The 16,844-nt window shown below is 41.7% G+C and overlaps 2 protein-coding genes across 3 annotated transcripts in view; both read left to right on the top strand.

Moving 5' to 3' along the window:
* The first annotated feature begins 866 nt into the window (after window positions 1-866).
* On the top strand, window positions 867-15,513 carry LOC123774006 (chaoptin). 2 transcript variants are annotated; one of them, XM_045768065.2, is made up of 8 exons: window positions 867-1,488; window positions 6,720-6,845; window positions 7,301-7,444; window positions 8,462-8,656; window positions 9,049-10,763; window positions 11,337-11,532; window positions 12,345-12,415; window positions 14,407-15,513. In XM_045768065.2, the coding sequence occupies exons 1-8, from the start codon at window positions 1,054-1,056 to the stop codon at window positions 14,561-14,563; spliced, it is 3,039 nt and encodes a 1,012-aa protein (XP_045624021.1). In that variant the 5' UTR covers window positions 867-1,053; the 3' UTR covers window positions 14,564-15,513. The 2 variants fall into 2 exon arrangements, with proteins under 2 accessions (XP_045624021.1, XP_045624020.1); XM_045768064.2 differs by having other exon boundaries at window positions 12,345-12,550.
* A 1,055-nt stretch (window positions 15,514-16,568) lies between these two features.
* Window positions 16,569-16,844, top strand: part of LOC123774005 (protein wntless) — a 49,434-nt gene continuing 49,158 nt past the window's right edge. The window contains exon 1 of the mRNA XM_045768063.2: window positions 16,569-16,752. Within this exon, the coding sequence (XP_045624019.2) occupies window positions 16,647-16,752 (106 nt within the window). The 5' untranslated portion in view covers window positions 16,569-16,646. The remainder of the gene's footprint in view (window positions 16,753-16,844) is intronic.

Raw genomic sequence — 16,844 nt, 5'->3', positions numbered from 1 at the left:
CAGGTCAAGCTTAACCCGCCTACACCAGCTGTGGATCACTACTTGGTGGCGGCGGTGTTGAAATCACCAGTCTATTAACTCTTAAAAGTGAGACGCACAATGGTATGTGATATAATGCTAGGCTTGTAAAGGTCTCCACTAATCACTGCCTGACCGAGGTGCTTGCCCTGGCCGCTCTCCACGACCCTACGGCCTCATACGTCGTATATAATATTGTGTGACTGGTCGACGTAGTGATGTTACGAGTTTATTAAAAGACATTCAATATTTTGTGTGTGTCAATAATAGAGCTTCGTATTTTCTCATGTTATGTCGTCATATTAGGCTTTCTATTCTGCCCTCGCAGTTTACGTGCAGCCATTGGTTTACGTACAGCTGCGTTAGTAGTGTACATACAGCTGCGTTAGTAGTGTACATACAGCTGCGTTAGTAGTGCACGTACAGCTGCGCCAGTAGTGTACGTACAGCTGGGATAGTAGTGTACGTACAGCTGGGATAGTAGTGTACGTTCAGCTGCGCTAGTAGTGTACGTGCAACTGCGCCAGTGGCGTACGTACAGCTGCGCCAGTGGTGTACGTACAGCTGCGCCAGTGACGTACGTACAGTGATGTACTCAGTCTTCACCTGGACAAACACACAGGCTTCCGTGTTGCCACAAGCACGAACACTGGCACGCCCTTAACTTAAGAAAACTGTCATCAAAATACCTTTTGGTGTTTTCACATATACTTTCCCCCTGTTCAATAATCCCCTTAGAAAACAATACCAATCCATGAAGTAATTAAGCTGAAATATATTGGGTTTTGTGAGCACAGTTAAATGGCTGCACGGCACCTCCTTTAACTTTCACCTTCAGGTCTGTCTCTCAGTGCATGACTGGACGTTGTGGTGGGAGGATGCTTCTCGTCTCTCGTTAAACTAACACACACGTGTGACATCTTACCAACATTATCATTGCTTTTGGTCACCTGTGAAGTATATCAATGGTAAAACAAGAGAAAATGTCACGCAATTTGTAGTAAAGTGATCCGGAAATAAGAGAAGTGAAGTAATATGCCAAGGTCGGTAACGTGGACGTTGTTGGTGGTGAGTGGGTTCTTATGTTGTTCCATCACAGCTGACGAACCAAAGTTCAAGTGCCCTACGACAGCGCCGTATTACTACCCGTGCTTTTGTGTGCGGGGAGGCGAGGAGGGCCTCTACCTGCGCTGCGAGAACACCAACCTCGCCTCCATTTCGGTAGGACTGGCCAACGTCAGGTTCCCCATCGAGGAACTACGCCTTTACAAGTGCAACTTTAAGAAGCTCTACGGCGATGTGTTCAAGTCCTTGCTGCTACACAAGCTGGTGCTGGAGGACACGATGGTGTCGGAGGTGGACGCCAGGGTGTTCCAGCCTGTGGCCGACACCCTGACAGGCCTGCACTTCCTCCAGGCGCCCCTACAGGCCCTCCCCAAGGCGGCCTTCGACCCCCTTAAGAAGCTGAAGGTAGGCGGGCGGTGCTGGCCAGCCACTGTACACACTCTGCACCATATGGGGGGCTGACTCCCCTCCAACAATGTTCTTCTCTATATGGCTTGAGACATAGGCTTAGTGTATGTCTATTAGGTCATAGGCTTAGTGTATATCTATTTGGACATGGGCTTAGTGTTTATGTATTGGGACACAGGCATATTGTATATTTATTGAGAAACTTACTACAATGCCGTAGTGCTTCAATGAAGGTGAAGGAAAGACCCAATATATGTATAAATGTATTAAAAAACAATTGTCGGATGTATCCTACATCCTTTCTCAAGGTGCTGTATACAATGTTCTCTACTGTATACAGGACCTTGAGAAAAGTTATAGGTTACAACCAAAAATTTGTTTTTAATATATTTTACATATATTGGATCTTCCCTTCACATTCATATATTTATTGGTACATAGGCTTAACTTCCATGTATTGTACACAGGCTTAGTGTATGCGCAGCCCCATCCTCCTGTTTTGATAGTATTTAAAGGAAGCATAAAGACCATAGTTCTTATACAGACCTATAACGCAATTAGAAAGTAGAAATCGGTACTATTGAAGTAGGACAAACCGGAAAACGATTTTTTACGTATGTAGCAATGACACACTAAACTAACCTAACATAACCTCTTAGGCCTAATGCACGCTATCTGAGGCCTAATATAGTACATATGTGTGCTATACTAGGCCTAGGAATATTTAAGTTTGGTTTTAGCTTAATTTTTGTCAGACTATAAAGTGAATAACATAAAGTTCTACTATCTTATTGCTTAGTACATTAATGTTTATACTGTGGTGCTCATAGTTACAAGGTGTACTATGTGAACACGAGGATGGCTTGTGGTGTATGTATGTAGACATATGATTACTGTGCATATATTGTGATAAATGTCCAGTGTAGATGTATGAGGAGAGGTCCAGTGTAACTGTATTGGGAGAGGTTCAGTGTAACTGTATTGGGAGAGGTCCAGTGTAACTGTATTGGGAGAGGTTCAGTGTAACTGTATTGGGAGAGGTTCAGTGTAACTGTATTGGGAGAGGTCCAGTGTAATTGTATTGGGAGAGGTTCAGTGTAACTGTATTGGGAGAGGTCCAGTGTAATTGTATTGGGAGAGGTTCAGTGTAACTGTATTGGGAGAGGTCCAGTGTAATTGTATTGGGAGAGGTCCAGTGTAATTGTATTGGGAGAGGTTCAGTGTAATTGTATTGGGAGAGGTCCAGTGTAACTGTATGGGAGAGGCCCAGTGTAACTGTATTGGGAGAGGTCCAGTGTAATTGTATTGGGAGAGGTCCAGTGTAACTGTATTGGGAGAGGTCCAGTGTAACTGTATTGGGAGAGGTCCAGTGTAACTGTATTGGGAGAGGTCCAGTGTAACTGTATTGGGAGAGGTCCAGTGTAACTGTATTGGGAGAGGTCCAGTGTAACTGTATTGGGAGAGGTCCAGTGTAACTGTATTGGGAGAGGTCCAGTGTAACTGTATTGGGAGAGGTCCAGTGTAACTGTATTGGGAGAGGTCCAGTGTAACTGTATTGGGAGAGGTCCAGTGTAACTGTATTGGGAGAGGTCCAGTGTAGATGTATAGGGAGGGGGTCCAGTATAGATGTACAGGGAGGGGTTCAGTATAGATGTATAGTGATACAGGTCCAGTGTAGATGTATGAGGAGGGGTCCAGTATAGATGTATGGGGAGAGGTCCAGTATAGATGTATGATGCGGAGTCCAGTGTAGATGTATGGGGAGAGGTCCAGTGTAAATGTATGGGGAGAGGTCCAGTGTAGATGTATGGGGAGAGGTCCAGTGTAAATGTATGGGGAGAGGTCCAGTATAGATGTATGAGGAGGGGTTCAGTATAGATCCGGGAAGACGTGAGCATCTGGGAATGTGGTGACGTAGGCTCTCATACCGGTAAAAGGTCCCATTAACCCACTTCAAGGACTCAGGTGTCCGGTCTTTTAAGCGTCTAAATGTATTCCGTCCAATAAATTAAATATTTCAGCGTTATAAACAGGTCGGGGGCCGTCCACAGTGGACGGGACGAGTGCCTGCACTCTGGCCTTTCACTTCAGTACTTATTAACCTAAATGTTATTATATTCTCAATAAATGTAAAATATAAAGCAGGCAAGCAACACGGACACAATAAGGTAAACACACACACACTAGACCGTAAAGTGTGGTAAATACGTTGCTTTGTTTGCACATTACTGGCTCTCTTAACCCCGGTTTCTAGCAACCGGGGTTTAACGTGTGTTATATTACTAATGTTTTCTCAAAACTAGTCTGGCGCTAGATTCACGAAAGCACTTACGCAAACACTTACGAACCTGTACATCTTTTCTCAATCTTTGGCGGCTTTGTTTACAATTATTAAACAGTTAATGAGCTCCGAAGCACCAGGAGGCTGTTTATAACAATAACAACAGTTGATTGGCAAGTTTTCATGCTTGTAAACTGTTTAATAAATGTAACCAAAGTCGTCAAAGATTGAGGAAAGATGTACACGTTCGTAAGTACTTGCGTAAGTGCTTTCGTGAATCTGGCCCCTGGTCTCCAACCTCAGACAGCCATTCACTTTTATAACGACACGGTGCTCCAATAGGGACGGAACACTTACATGCTATATAATGGAGAAGCAAATCAACAGAAACTTTGACAGATCCAATCAAAGAGTAAACAAAACTATATAAAATAGACCTAACGGTATGTTAAGTTAAATCTTTATTCTCAATATAAAACAAAATATTTTGTTATAAAGCAAACAGTGTTTGAATGAGAGAGTTAAGTGTTGGAAAGCTTGCTGTGGCTGACGCTAGCCTAATTACCGGCCGTGAAGAATGCTCTAGTTCTCACCTCAAGAAAATTGGCTGTGTAAAATAGTTTCCCCGTAGGTCTAGTAAGAGCTCGTCTGTAAGATGACCAAGCCGGTAATTAGTAGAGTTGAATAGCCTGAGACCGCTTCTTTTTTTTTGAGATATATACAAGAGTTGTTACATTCTTGTACAGCCACTAGTACGCGTAGCGTTTCGGGCAGGTCCCTGGAATACGATCCCCTGCCGCGAAGAATCGTTGTTACAACCAAGTACACATTTTACTGTTGCGTTAAACAGAGGCTACAGTTAAGGATTTGCGCCCAGTAAATCCTCCCCGGCCAGGATACGAACCCATGAACCCTGTTACAACTAGATGTGACCAGTTGGTCAAGTTACTGCCATCAGTAACGTGCGTCATACGTTGGTCGCTTGATAAGGTCACGATAATAGAGTATACGATAATGTATACAAATGGGTATACCCGTGTATACCGCCATAATATGATCATTCGTGTTTTCATATTAAATGATAATAATTACTTAACTCTAAAATAATATCCTGGTGTTTTAATTAGATAATTAAAGAGCCGGAGGCTGGTGATCATCTCTGGACTTACAGTCCAACACCTGTCGACGGTCAACACATGTAGAGCAGTTCAATACCTGTCGACGGTCAACACATGTAGAGCAGTCCAACACCTGTCGACAGTCAACACATGTAGAGCAGTCCAACACCTGTCGACGGTCAACACATGTAGAGCAGTTCAATACCTGTCGACGGTCAACACATGTAGAGCAGTTCAACACCTGTCGACAGACAACACATGTAGAGCAGTTCAACACCTGTCGACAGTCAACACATATAGAGCAGTTCAACACCTGTCGACAGACAACACATGTAGAGCAGTCCAACACCTGTCGACGGTCAACACATGTAGAGCAGTTCAACACCTGTCGACAGTCAACACATGTAGAGCAGTCCAACACATGTCGACAGTCAACACATGTAGAGCAGTCCAACACATGTCGACGGTCAACACATGTAGAGCAGTTCAACACCTGTCGACAGTCAACATAGTAATGAACTAACTTCTCGGCTGTATTTTCATATATAATAATAATAATGTTTATTCAGGTATAAGTACATACAATCAAAATGAGTTACAAACATATATTTATTTATTTTATTTATTTATGTATTTATATACAAGAAGGTACATTGGGTTTATTAGAGTACAGAGACTTGGAGTTTTACATTCTTGTAAAGCCACTAGCACGCATAGCTTATCGGGCAGATCCTTAATCTAACATAATGTTGAATCTAACAAAATGTTGAATTTCAAGATAGAGCTAGTACATACTGTGCCTAAAGCCACGAAAACGCGCAGCGTTTCGGGCAACTGAAAACGGGTATAACTTTAAAAGAAAAATTCGGGTGATAGGATAAGAAAATGGGTCAACAAGTGTTCTGAGAGACTATGCAAGGTCTTCTTTGAATACCTTTTATTCCTTGAGGTTGTGAGTTCCCCACACTTGCAGCACAGGAATATATATTTCCTTATACTTTTGAATATTAAATGTTATAAAATCTGCAAAGCCACTAACCCACATAGCTTTTTCGACGCGCAAGAACAATGATTATAAACAATTTTACAAATGTGCACACACATTAATAACCTCTTGTCTGTGCGTGTTTGGTGTACACGGATGTGAGATGCTGTAGTTGGGGCTACTACAGGAAGTAGGATCCCCACCAAGCAGTAACGGGACTGACAATTACTACTGCTGAGCTCGCTGCGATAACGACTTCTCTCCCCCTCGCCAACCATCTTTTATTCTGGCCGCATTTGTTCATTATAAGCAGTGAACCTAAAGTGCTGCCAGAGCTTGGATAGAATCTCGCTGCCGGAGAAGTATGAACATTTTAACCGTGGAATATAATGATGGATACATGAAGAATTTAAATAGGATGTGGAATCCTGAATCACCGTTTTATAGAAATTTCATAGTCGTAGTTTGGGACGAGTAGGCTTGAGAGATGGTAGTATATATAATGGCAATGTTGACAGAAAAAAAACATATTAATGCTGGTATTTGAAGTAGGAATTGTGTAGATGAATCGGAGGCAAGTTGTGTTTAATAATTTGCTTCGTGACATCAATTAAAATTATTTGGTCGTTTGGAGAGGCAGATACAGCCTAGTGACAAGGAAACTTTGGAATGAACAATAACATTATAAAATACACTATCTTGGGTAATATGGTTGGTCTCATTGGTCGAATGGGCGCGAAAATAGTAATTAAATTGGACCATCTGTAATACGGTTGGGGGTGAGGATAGATCTATAGGCTAGCGTAGAATTGAAAGTCAAATTCCAAGCACTGTTGTTCTTCAGACGCTGGAGATGGTGGGGGCCAACCTGACGCGTCTGCCAGCTTCCGTGTTCACCAGTCTCACTAGTCTGGAGACTCTTCAACTCAACCACTGCGCTCTCAAGAACGTCAACCAACAAGCTTTCCAGGTGAGTCGCCACCACTTGCCGCCCTCCTGGTGTGGTCGCCATCATGTTATTGGCGTTATTATTATTATTGTCTTTATTATTATTATTTGTTATTATTATTATTATTATCTTTATTATTATTATTATCTTTATTATTATTATTATTATTATTATTATCAATAGTAGTACTAGTTGTTACGGTAGTCGGCCTTGTAGAAATATTAGCAGTGACGGTAATTGTAGTCGTGGTAGTAATGATAGTAGTGATAGTAACAGTAGCGACAACAGTAGCATCAGTAGCAGTAATAGTAGCAGCACTAGTAGTAGTAGGTGGTGGTGGTAGTAGTAATAGTAGAAGTAATGTAGTAGAACAGGACCAGCAAGAGAAATAGCATAGGAATAATAACAATCTGTAGTATAAAGTGTCGAGGATAACCTTAGGTATTAGCAGTAAGGTTAATGTATGCACACCACAGGGGATGCCCAAGCTGAAGAAGGTGAGCCTCAGCCACAACGAGCTGGCCACCATACCCAACGGTGTCTTCAAGAACAAGCGTGAAGTGAGAGCCCTCGACCTTTCCCACAACAAGTTTACCAAACTGGATCTCGCATACTTCCAGGTCAGTACTGGTAAATGGGTTGGGGGAGGAAGGGAAAGATAGCTTGGTAATATATTCAGGCTTGTATTGGGAGACAAGATGCCTTCTAGGTTAATACCAGAATATGGAGTTTGGTAAATGTCAATGACGGAGGAGAGGGCGTTCTTGCTCCTATTTTTTTTTTTTTGAGATATATACAGTTGTTACATTCTTGTGCAGCCACTAGTATGCGTAGCGTTTCGGGCAAGTCCCTGGAATACGATCCCCGCCGCGAAGAATCGTTTTTACAACCAAGTACTGTTGAGTTGAACAGAGGCTACAGTTAAGGATTTGCGCCCAGTAAATCCTCCCCGGCCAAGATACGAACCCATGACAAAGCGCTCGCGGAACGCCAGGCGAGTGTCTTACCACTACGCCACGGAGACTGTCAAAAGGTTTTAAGGAAGGTTTATTTAGGTTTAAGGAAGATGGGTCAGGACGGATAAGACAGGTTTCTTCCTATTTCATTATCAGGAAGAAACTTCCTTATATACTACATATAGTCTTGGTCCGAATATTAAAACAATTCCCGTATAATAAAGTATTTTAAATTTTGTTGATAAGACTAGCAGAATAATTTACAAAGGGCATGGTAATCAATATCGCATTATGTTAAAAAGAGTACATTGTCCAAGAGTATGTTAAAAATAACATTTATGTAGATTAATCCTGAAAAGAGCATTTGTGTAGGTTCATGTTAAAAAACAGGGATTAGTACTTTACTGAAAAAAAATATGAAAAAAGTGCTCATCTGTACGCTACACCATTCTTTCACCTCGTCCTCATATTATAACTTTTGTTCCTCATATCCCTTTCAATTGTTATATGTAGTTATATTGGCTTAGCGTTTTCTCATAATTACCTTACCTCTAATAGCCTAAGGGGGGGTAGAAATAGCCTAAGCTACTCTATCCCTTTGAGATGTATTTATTGCTTATCTCAATAAACATACTTGAACTTGAACCTTACCTCTCCATAACCCGTGTACGCTATCCCCAGGACCTGAGTCAGCTGACGTACTGCAACATGTCCCACAACCAGATCAACAACTTCGGCAGGAATCCCTTCGCCAGGAATAATGTGCTGGGTTGGCTCAGCCTCGCCCACAACCGCCTGGCCAGGATCGACGCTCAGACCTTCAGGTCCATGAGGTTCCTCCGGCGGCTCTACCTCAACGACAACCTCATCAACAATGTAAGTCCCAAACCCTGACCCACTTCTAGGGATACTTACCCTTAATACTGACATTGTTTGTGTCAACTGTGTAAGTCAACAAACACTACGGAATATTCACACTGACAAATAATTTTCAGTGCAGTCGAATTAAACATATAATATGGTTTTTATTTAAATAATGTTAGCTGACTGGATGTATTCCAATTAAAAACGTCTTAATTTTTCATAAATGTGTGTGTGTGTGTGTGTGTGTGTGTGTGTGTGTGTGTGTGTGTGTGTGTGTGTGTGTGTGTGTGTGTGTGTGTGTGTGTGTGTGTGTGTGTGTGTGTGTGTAATAAATTTGCTTAAAGTGTACACCCATACAGTTTTACTTGACCGCACTAAAATATTAATGTGTGTCTCCATGGCAGGTGGGTCGCGCCGCCTTCAGTAACATGCGGCGTATAGGAACCATCGACCTCTCGCGCAACAAGCTCAAGCAGGTCGACACCAAGATATTTGATGATTTCCAGTACTGTGAACTTATCAATTTAGCAGAGAATGAAATAACCACAATTCAGAAAAATGCTTTTGTTAGTCTTTTTTTGGTGGCTATCAACATAAGCCACAACCAGATCACAACATTCGAGAAAGAAGCGTTCGTCAACACTAACAACATTACAGTGCTTGATCTCTCTTACAACAATATATCAGAAATACCCAAAGAAGCCTTTTCGGGTACGAACAGTTATATGACCGACCTGCGATTACAGTTTAACAATATAACCGATCTTTCTCATGTAACTTTACAGTTCTCTGGAATAAAAATTCTTAATGTATCATATAACAGAATTGAAACAATTCCAAGACGAACATTTCCTGAGCTGTTTGAACTGCATACCATCGACGCAAGCCATAACCAGATCCATACCATCGGCAGGAGTGTGTTTGCCGGCCTCTTCTCCATTAGAAACATGAACTTCAGTTACAACAATATGGACACGCTCTTCGGTAGCATCTTCGGGTCCCTCCCGACCCTCCTCAGCTTAGACATGTCACATAACCGTCTCAGCAAGGTCTCTCGAGGCATCTTCGCAAGTCTGGTGTCACTGCGAGAACTGTGGGTTAACAATAACGCCATCTCTAGTGTGTTCCTCATCCCACAATCACTCAACTACCTCTACCTGCAGCACAACAACATCTCCAGTATCCGTCCTGGCCTCACCTGGCCTCTGATGAATGCTCTCCTTTATCTAGACTTAGACCACAATCATCTAGGAGACTCTATGGGAGGGGGTACCTTCCAGAATCTTAACTCACTCCGTTCTCTTAGTCTCAACAACAACTCCATAACGGAACCACCATGGCAAGCGTTTAGTGAGATGCAGACTTTGCAATACCTGAATCTTGATTACAACAACATCACTAACCTCACGAGAGGGGCGTTTGGTCGTCTCCCAGTTGTGTTCAGACTCAATCTGGCTTACAATGGTATGACTAACATCAGCAAACAATCATTTGAAGGGCTTCTGCAGCTACTCACCCTGAACCTCTCGCATAATGCCCTTCATCATATCCCCAACGAGGCATTCAGAGGCTGTGTATCAATGCAAAGTATAGATTTATCCCATAATTTCCTTAAAAAAATCGACAATGAAACTAATGGGCTATTTGACGACTTGTTGTCAATCCGGCACATCAATGTTTCACACAATCTCTTCGGCACTGTGTCCAAGAAGATGTTTCCATACCACAAGTGGATCCCATACAACGTGCAGTCGGTGGACATGAGTTACAACCTCATGCCCGTCCTCCACAAGAACCTACTTATTGGCTTACAGAAGGTTAAACGACTTAATATCTCCCATAATCTCCTCAATGAAATACGACCCAACGTTATTGGCAATCTGACGAAACTTGAGGTCCTGGATTTATCTTCCAACGACCTGGAGGCCCTTAGTAACACCGTGTTTGGACGAGGAAAGTCCTTACGGGAGGTGTACCTCCAGAACAATAGCCTCATCTCCGTCCCAGCTCACATTTTCATGTCTAACGAGAACCTCACCTACCTCGACCTCTCTGATAACAACCTCAATCATTACTACGAAGATTTTGTACCTAGAGCCATCAATGGAACGACCATAAGGTAATACTATCTTTTAGACAGGACCTCCATCATTGAAGGTCTCATTGCTATCTCTTGTCACATATCAACGATCCCAACATTATATCCACAACGTGTCAATCATATAGATCTGCTATTAATCGTTGCCATCATATAGACCATCCGTTAATCATAAAGTACACAATCATCTGTGTAAATATGTTTCGTGTACACTAACATTGTGAGTGTGTGTTGCGTGTACACCAATATTGTGAGTGTGTTGCGTGTACACCAACATTGTGAGTGTGTTGCGGGTACACCAATATTGTGAGTGTGTTGCGTGTACACCAACATTGTGAGTGTGTTGCGTGTACACCAACATTGTGAGTGTGTGTTGCGTGTACACCAACATTGTGAGTGTACACCAATATTGTGAGTGTGTTGCGTGTACACCAACATTGTGAGTGTGTTGCGGGTACACCAATATTGTGAGTGTGTTGCGTGTACACCAACATTGTGAGTGTGTTGCGTGTACACCAACATTGTGAGTGTGTTGCGTGTACACCAACATTGTGAGTGTGTTGCGTGTACACCAACATTGTGAGTGTGTTGCAGGTACACCAACAACCCCGTGGTGTGTGACTGCTCGCTGCGTCGAGTGCGGGCGTGGTTGGACACGTGGCTGGGGTCTGGGAGGTGGCGGGACGTGGTGTGCGGCGCCCCGCTGCACCTAGCGGGCCGCCCGCTGCCCGCCGTCAGCGAGGAGGAGCTCCGGTGTTCAGACGAGCGTCGCGCTCTTGATCAATACCAGGTGAATATAACCAACATGTTGTTATAGATTCAGCTACTCGGAACAGGTTCCAAGTAGCACGGGCTATGGTGAGCCCGTAACTTACCTGGCACAGGAGCGGGGCAAGTAGCACGGGCTATGGTGAGCCCGTAGTGGACTTACCTGGCACGGGAGTGGTGCCGTCTCTGTGATAACCAACACTTTTGGCTTATAATTATAGCATAGAATATAGGAAAGTCTTTCCCCTGACATGTGTATTCCAGGACTAATAAGTACTCTTTTGAGGGTCCGGGTGGTACAGTCGGATTCATTCTCGACTCACAATCAAGAATTCCGGGTTCGAATCCCGGGTGGGACAGCCTTATGTGCATGAATTAAGCGGGAAAGAATAATCTTCAATCTTATCTATATATCGGCGACAAACTTAATTGATTCATAAAAAAACATTAACTTGCACTACTTGTTAGTCAAGATATCAGCGTTTTCTCTAAACATGTTATACAATGTAATTCGCCCGCTCTAAACACCAGACATGCAGTACATTGTACCCTAAACACTAGACATGCAGTGCAATGTACTCTAAACACCAGACATGCAGTACAATGTACTCTAAACACCAGACATGCAGTACAATGTACTCTAAACATCATACATTCAGTACAATGTACTCTAAACATCATACATTCAGTACAATGTACTCTAAACATCAGACATGAAGTACGGTTCCTGTAGACGAGTGTCATACGACACCTTTCCCTACCCCCCCTTGTGCAAATATGAACTCTACAAATACTGTACAATGATACCAATAACCCCGGATGATTATTTCCCAGGTGAACCCGGATGTGAGGTTCCGACTACTTGGGGAGAACCCCGACGAGCTGGAGCATCTGGATGTGTCGTGGTACGTGACGACGAGGGAGGATGTAGGGGGCTTTAAAGTCATGGTGTACAACATCAGCTCGGGCAAAGAGGTGGTCCAACGCCCCTACCCCTACACGGCCCGGCGGGGCATGTTCTCAGACGTGCCGCGGGGCAGGTCAGTCTTCAGGTTCCCCCTTCCCAAGCAGCAAGCAGTACTCAGCTAAACAGCTTCCAGGGCCGAGCGTCACCTGCTGGGCCCCGCCTTTCTAACTCTCGGGTTGTCTGATGACTCCCGACGCCTCATATTTCTTGTCATATGTTCTAACTAAAATCTATTCAATGGAGTTTTTACCTCCTGCCGTTTAACTCACTGCACGTGCTCGCTGTCCTCACATTGAGGAAGTGCTGCCTTATCCCTAGTGGCCATCTGCATGCATGGCTTCAAGCATGCCCACTCCATCTAATGTTTCTCATCTTGATAACATTTATTTTAAATTTTGTCGATACCCCTAAATATCCTGCACGTCTGGATCATGACCCCTCTGGCTCTTCTTATTTTTTAGGAGAGAATACTTTTAGTACATCGATCTTGGTTAGTTTGCTTTATATTTTGGCTATATGACATAAATATGTATGTAACTTTAGGGCTGTATTATAATATCAATTCTCTCATAAATCAATATTTTATGGCCTTTCCTTTTTCAGCATATTCAATTTTCAATTTCCGTTCTCTTTTCTCTACAGTATATGAAAGCCAAAATTAATCATTTCCTTTTATCTAAGAATTTGATAAACGGAAAAATGTTTGTTTTGATAGTAAGTTTCTTATATACTACGAAAGCACATTTCCATAGTACTAAACCAACCTGTCCTCTGAAGAAATGGGTTAATGAGGGATGGATTGAGAACGACTACATAATTAGTACTATTACTTACTCTCCATCCATGGTTAGGTTAGCGTAAGGTTACTTTATGTTAAGTTTTGGTTAGGTTAGTGTTCATTACATTTGGTTACGTTAAGGTGGTGCATTGTTGATGATAATGTGAAATATGGAATTTGAAAACTATTTAGGTGTCCTCGAGAATTCCGTTTACAGAAAACCGTATTGATCAAAGAAAACGTTTTCAGCGTATACTTTTTATATTTTAAACACAACGATTTTATAATAGAATTGCATACAATTTCGAATTGCTTGAGAATAATCTCTATTTAGGATAAAAGCCAGTTTACATGTAGACTACTACTGGAACCGCAATATACTTTCAAACCATCACAAATATCTAGATAAATATCCAGATGGTTTAATGGGGGGGAGGGGTCCTCATGGTAATGGATTATGTCTGAGGACAGGCTCAACTAACTATACTTCTTATTTGTTTAAATATTATCTAAAGAATTTTATTAATAATGAAAATTATGATCGATAGGCAGTTATCCAGTTGCCATGATGACCAAAACTTGAAATTAATAACATTGCACAAAAATCACATTAATGTGATGTCACTGAGAAAGTCAATTGATTTTCTTATTGATACATCACATTAATGTGATTTCTTTGTGCATTTGAAGGGAGTGTTAGTGGAAGGACCTCATATATTACACCAGAGTGTTTGCGGGTAATGTGTAAAAACTTGATTTTGTGTCAATTCGATGCCCCAAGACCCCTTGTGGATTCAATTGAATCCCAGGTTACATTATTTATAAAATATCGTGGTTCAGTGGTTTAAGGCATGTACGTGCTTGGGAGTACGCATGGTGCAGGTTCGAATCCTCTGCACGGCTCTAACTGATTTTCTTACAAATAACAATGGTACGCATAAAGTATCATTAAGTGGGTTCAAATACTGTTGGTTAAAAGATCTAATAAACAAAATATCACTGATGGATAGGCTACTTGTAAATGTAGGCCAACTCTCTTTAAACATCGTATTGGCTGATGGAATATAACATGAATATTTCGTAACTGGTGGTAATCTCTATCTAATTACAACTGAGATAACCGTTGTATTAATTGTTGGTGATTTGTTTAGGTACAGAGTGTGTGTGGGAGTGTCAGACTCAACGAATGGGACGCGAGCTCTCCAACCTTCCCAGTGCCAGGGATTCTACGTCAGTCACGCCCACACGCCCACGCCCACTTCCTTCCTTCTCCTTGCCACCCTCGTGCTCCTCCTAGGATTTAGGTGACTTTCGCTCGAGGCTACTATAATTGATTGTTATAATTATGCTGTACAAAATGTTGCTTATAGTTCTCTAGTACGAGGGCTTCAACTACAAAGTATGTCAAGATATTCCTATGAGAATAATGACAATCATTAAGTTAAATAATGTGAACCTCTTGATTGTGTTTTCCAGTAAGACGTACGATGACTTGTTTCATGAACATAATAACTATAGCATTTGTGTAAGGTAAATTGAATATAATTATAATACCTCGAGTATGATCAAATGCAAATCCACATTATCACGAGTAATAATATTTAATTCACTTGGGCACTCAGAGATTCAAGCTTGAGCCTTAAATATAAAAGACCAACACCCTAGCTCCAGACCATGATGCTTCAAATGAGATTTAGTCATAGTTGAGTACCCCTTATATATGTACTTCTGAAACCTTTCCTTATTGTGAGCATCCTGGCTTGTGGCTACAGTGACTTGTTTCTTATTTTTCTGACCAGAGTTCGAATTTTCAAGGGTTCAAATAAAAACTGAAAGGTATTCCACTATTGTCCAACATGTTTTATAACCCGTGCCTGACTCAGTCTGGTGACCCGAGGTGACCAGTGGTTGGCTGCTCTCTACACTATACGAACTGAAACTTGAAGTAAAGTAAGAGTTTCAGAGTAGAGTTCCCACATGTGGGCTCTATTGACTATAGCAGCTGATAATCACAATGTTTACATTCATACCATTGTGATTATCAGTCCATATATTCAGTACTGTATTTCTCTTCTTAATTTATAATGTGTGCAATAAAACTGTTTCATATGAGTATACCTTGATGTATTAGACTGGCGTCACTAATCTGTAAATATACTGCATAATTTTATGTAGTAATCGTGTATATATTATTATGTCCTCATGTTCATATTATCTCTCGTGCTGTATAATACTAAATAAATCATTGTGTTACAAAATGCTTTTGATTTAAACAAAATTAATTGTAACCTCCAAAATAAATGGAAGATTAATTAAGTTGTGTGTATTTGCAGTGCAGTTATCTTAAAAAAATATATATTTATCAACAAATTTTCCTCATAAAATATTTCAGCCCATTGTCACTACATATTACTACATCAGTAAAAGGAAACGTGCGCAACCATTTCTGTCCCACACGGGAATCGAACTCAGGATTCCTGATTGTGAGTCGAGTACCCAAAGAGCTGACTGATAGTTCTGTAGCGAGTAATCCTTATACTCGCTCCAGTATCTCATTATCATAATGGCGTAACTAATTAGCACTAACTACACCAGCTATAATTCTATCCCTAATTACAGGTAACAGTTCTCACATCCTCCTATCCTAGTAGAGTAAGGTGAGGGGTAGTCACCAAATATAAGGAAGCGATATGAGAATAGACAACCACGGGAGACATCTCCCGTCACGCAGGGTGCAGTCGCACCTCCACAGATCTCCAGTATCAGCTCTTGATACTGGTAATGGCTTAAAAGGGCCACCACTTACGGGCTATTCATGCCCGTGCCACCTCTTGGGTGGCTTAATCTTTATCAATCAATCTATCGAATAGACAACAGTACAATTTCCAGTCAAGAATATAGCACTCGGCGTAGGCAGTTCTAATCGACCCAAGACACTACAGCTTCGACACAGACATACAGCGGGTCGTATTATACGGACATAGGATTAAGGACCTATGTCCAAAACGCTATGCGTGCTAATGGCTGTACAAGAATGTAAGAACTCCTGTATATATAAATAAAAATATAAATAAATAAACATTTCAGGGATATTCGTTACTATTCATGATTGCTGATTACGTTTGCTATTAAAGTAATCTATCCGGAACAATAGTGCAATTACAATAAAATTCTTCCATCCAGTTCAGAAAAAAATATTATGAAAGAAAGAATAAGCATTATTTAAGTAAATATCAAATTAATATGACGGGAAGGGAATATATATATATATGTTAGGAGCGCCAGGAAGCGTTTGCTAGCTGGGCCGCCGTCGCCGCCGCCGCCCAGCTGTGTCAGATGTCAGCCGACAGTGTAAACAAAGTTGAGCTGCATTCAACGTTGTCAGCAAGATATGCCAGATAATGCCCCCAAGAGGACCAGTACGATTATCTTCTTAACTTCATGGACTTTGGCCACTTTGGTGGTTGTTGCAGTCGTGCTTATTGGTGGAGAAATTGGTGAGTCATTTACTGAAGTATGTCCTGCCCAATTACAGCCCTGAATGGGGGTGAAATGTATTGTTGAGGGTAATAGGGGATTATATTACTAA

This window comes from Procambarus clarkii, chromosome 91 (genome assembly GCF_040958095.1).
Source record: "Procambarus clarkii isolate CNS0578487 chromosome 91, FALCON_Pclarkii_2.0, whole genome shotgun sequence".
Taxonomy (NCBI): Eukaryota; Metazoa; Arthropoda; class Malacostraca; order Decapoda; family Cambaridae; genus Procambarus; species Procambarus clarkii.
This window is presented reverse-complemented; position numbering and strand designations above follow the sequence as displayed.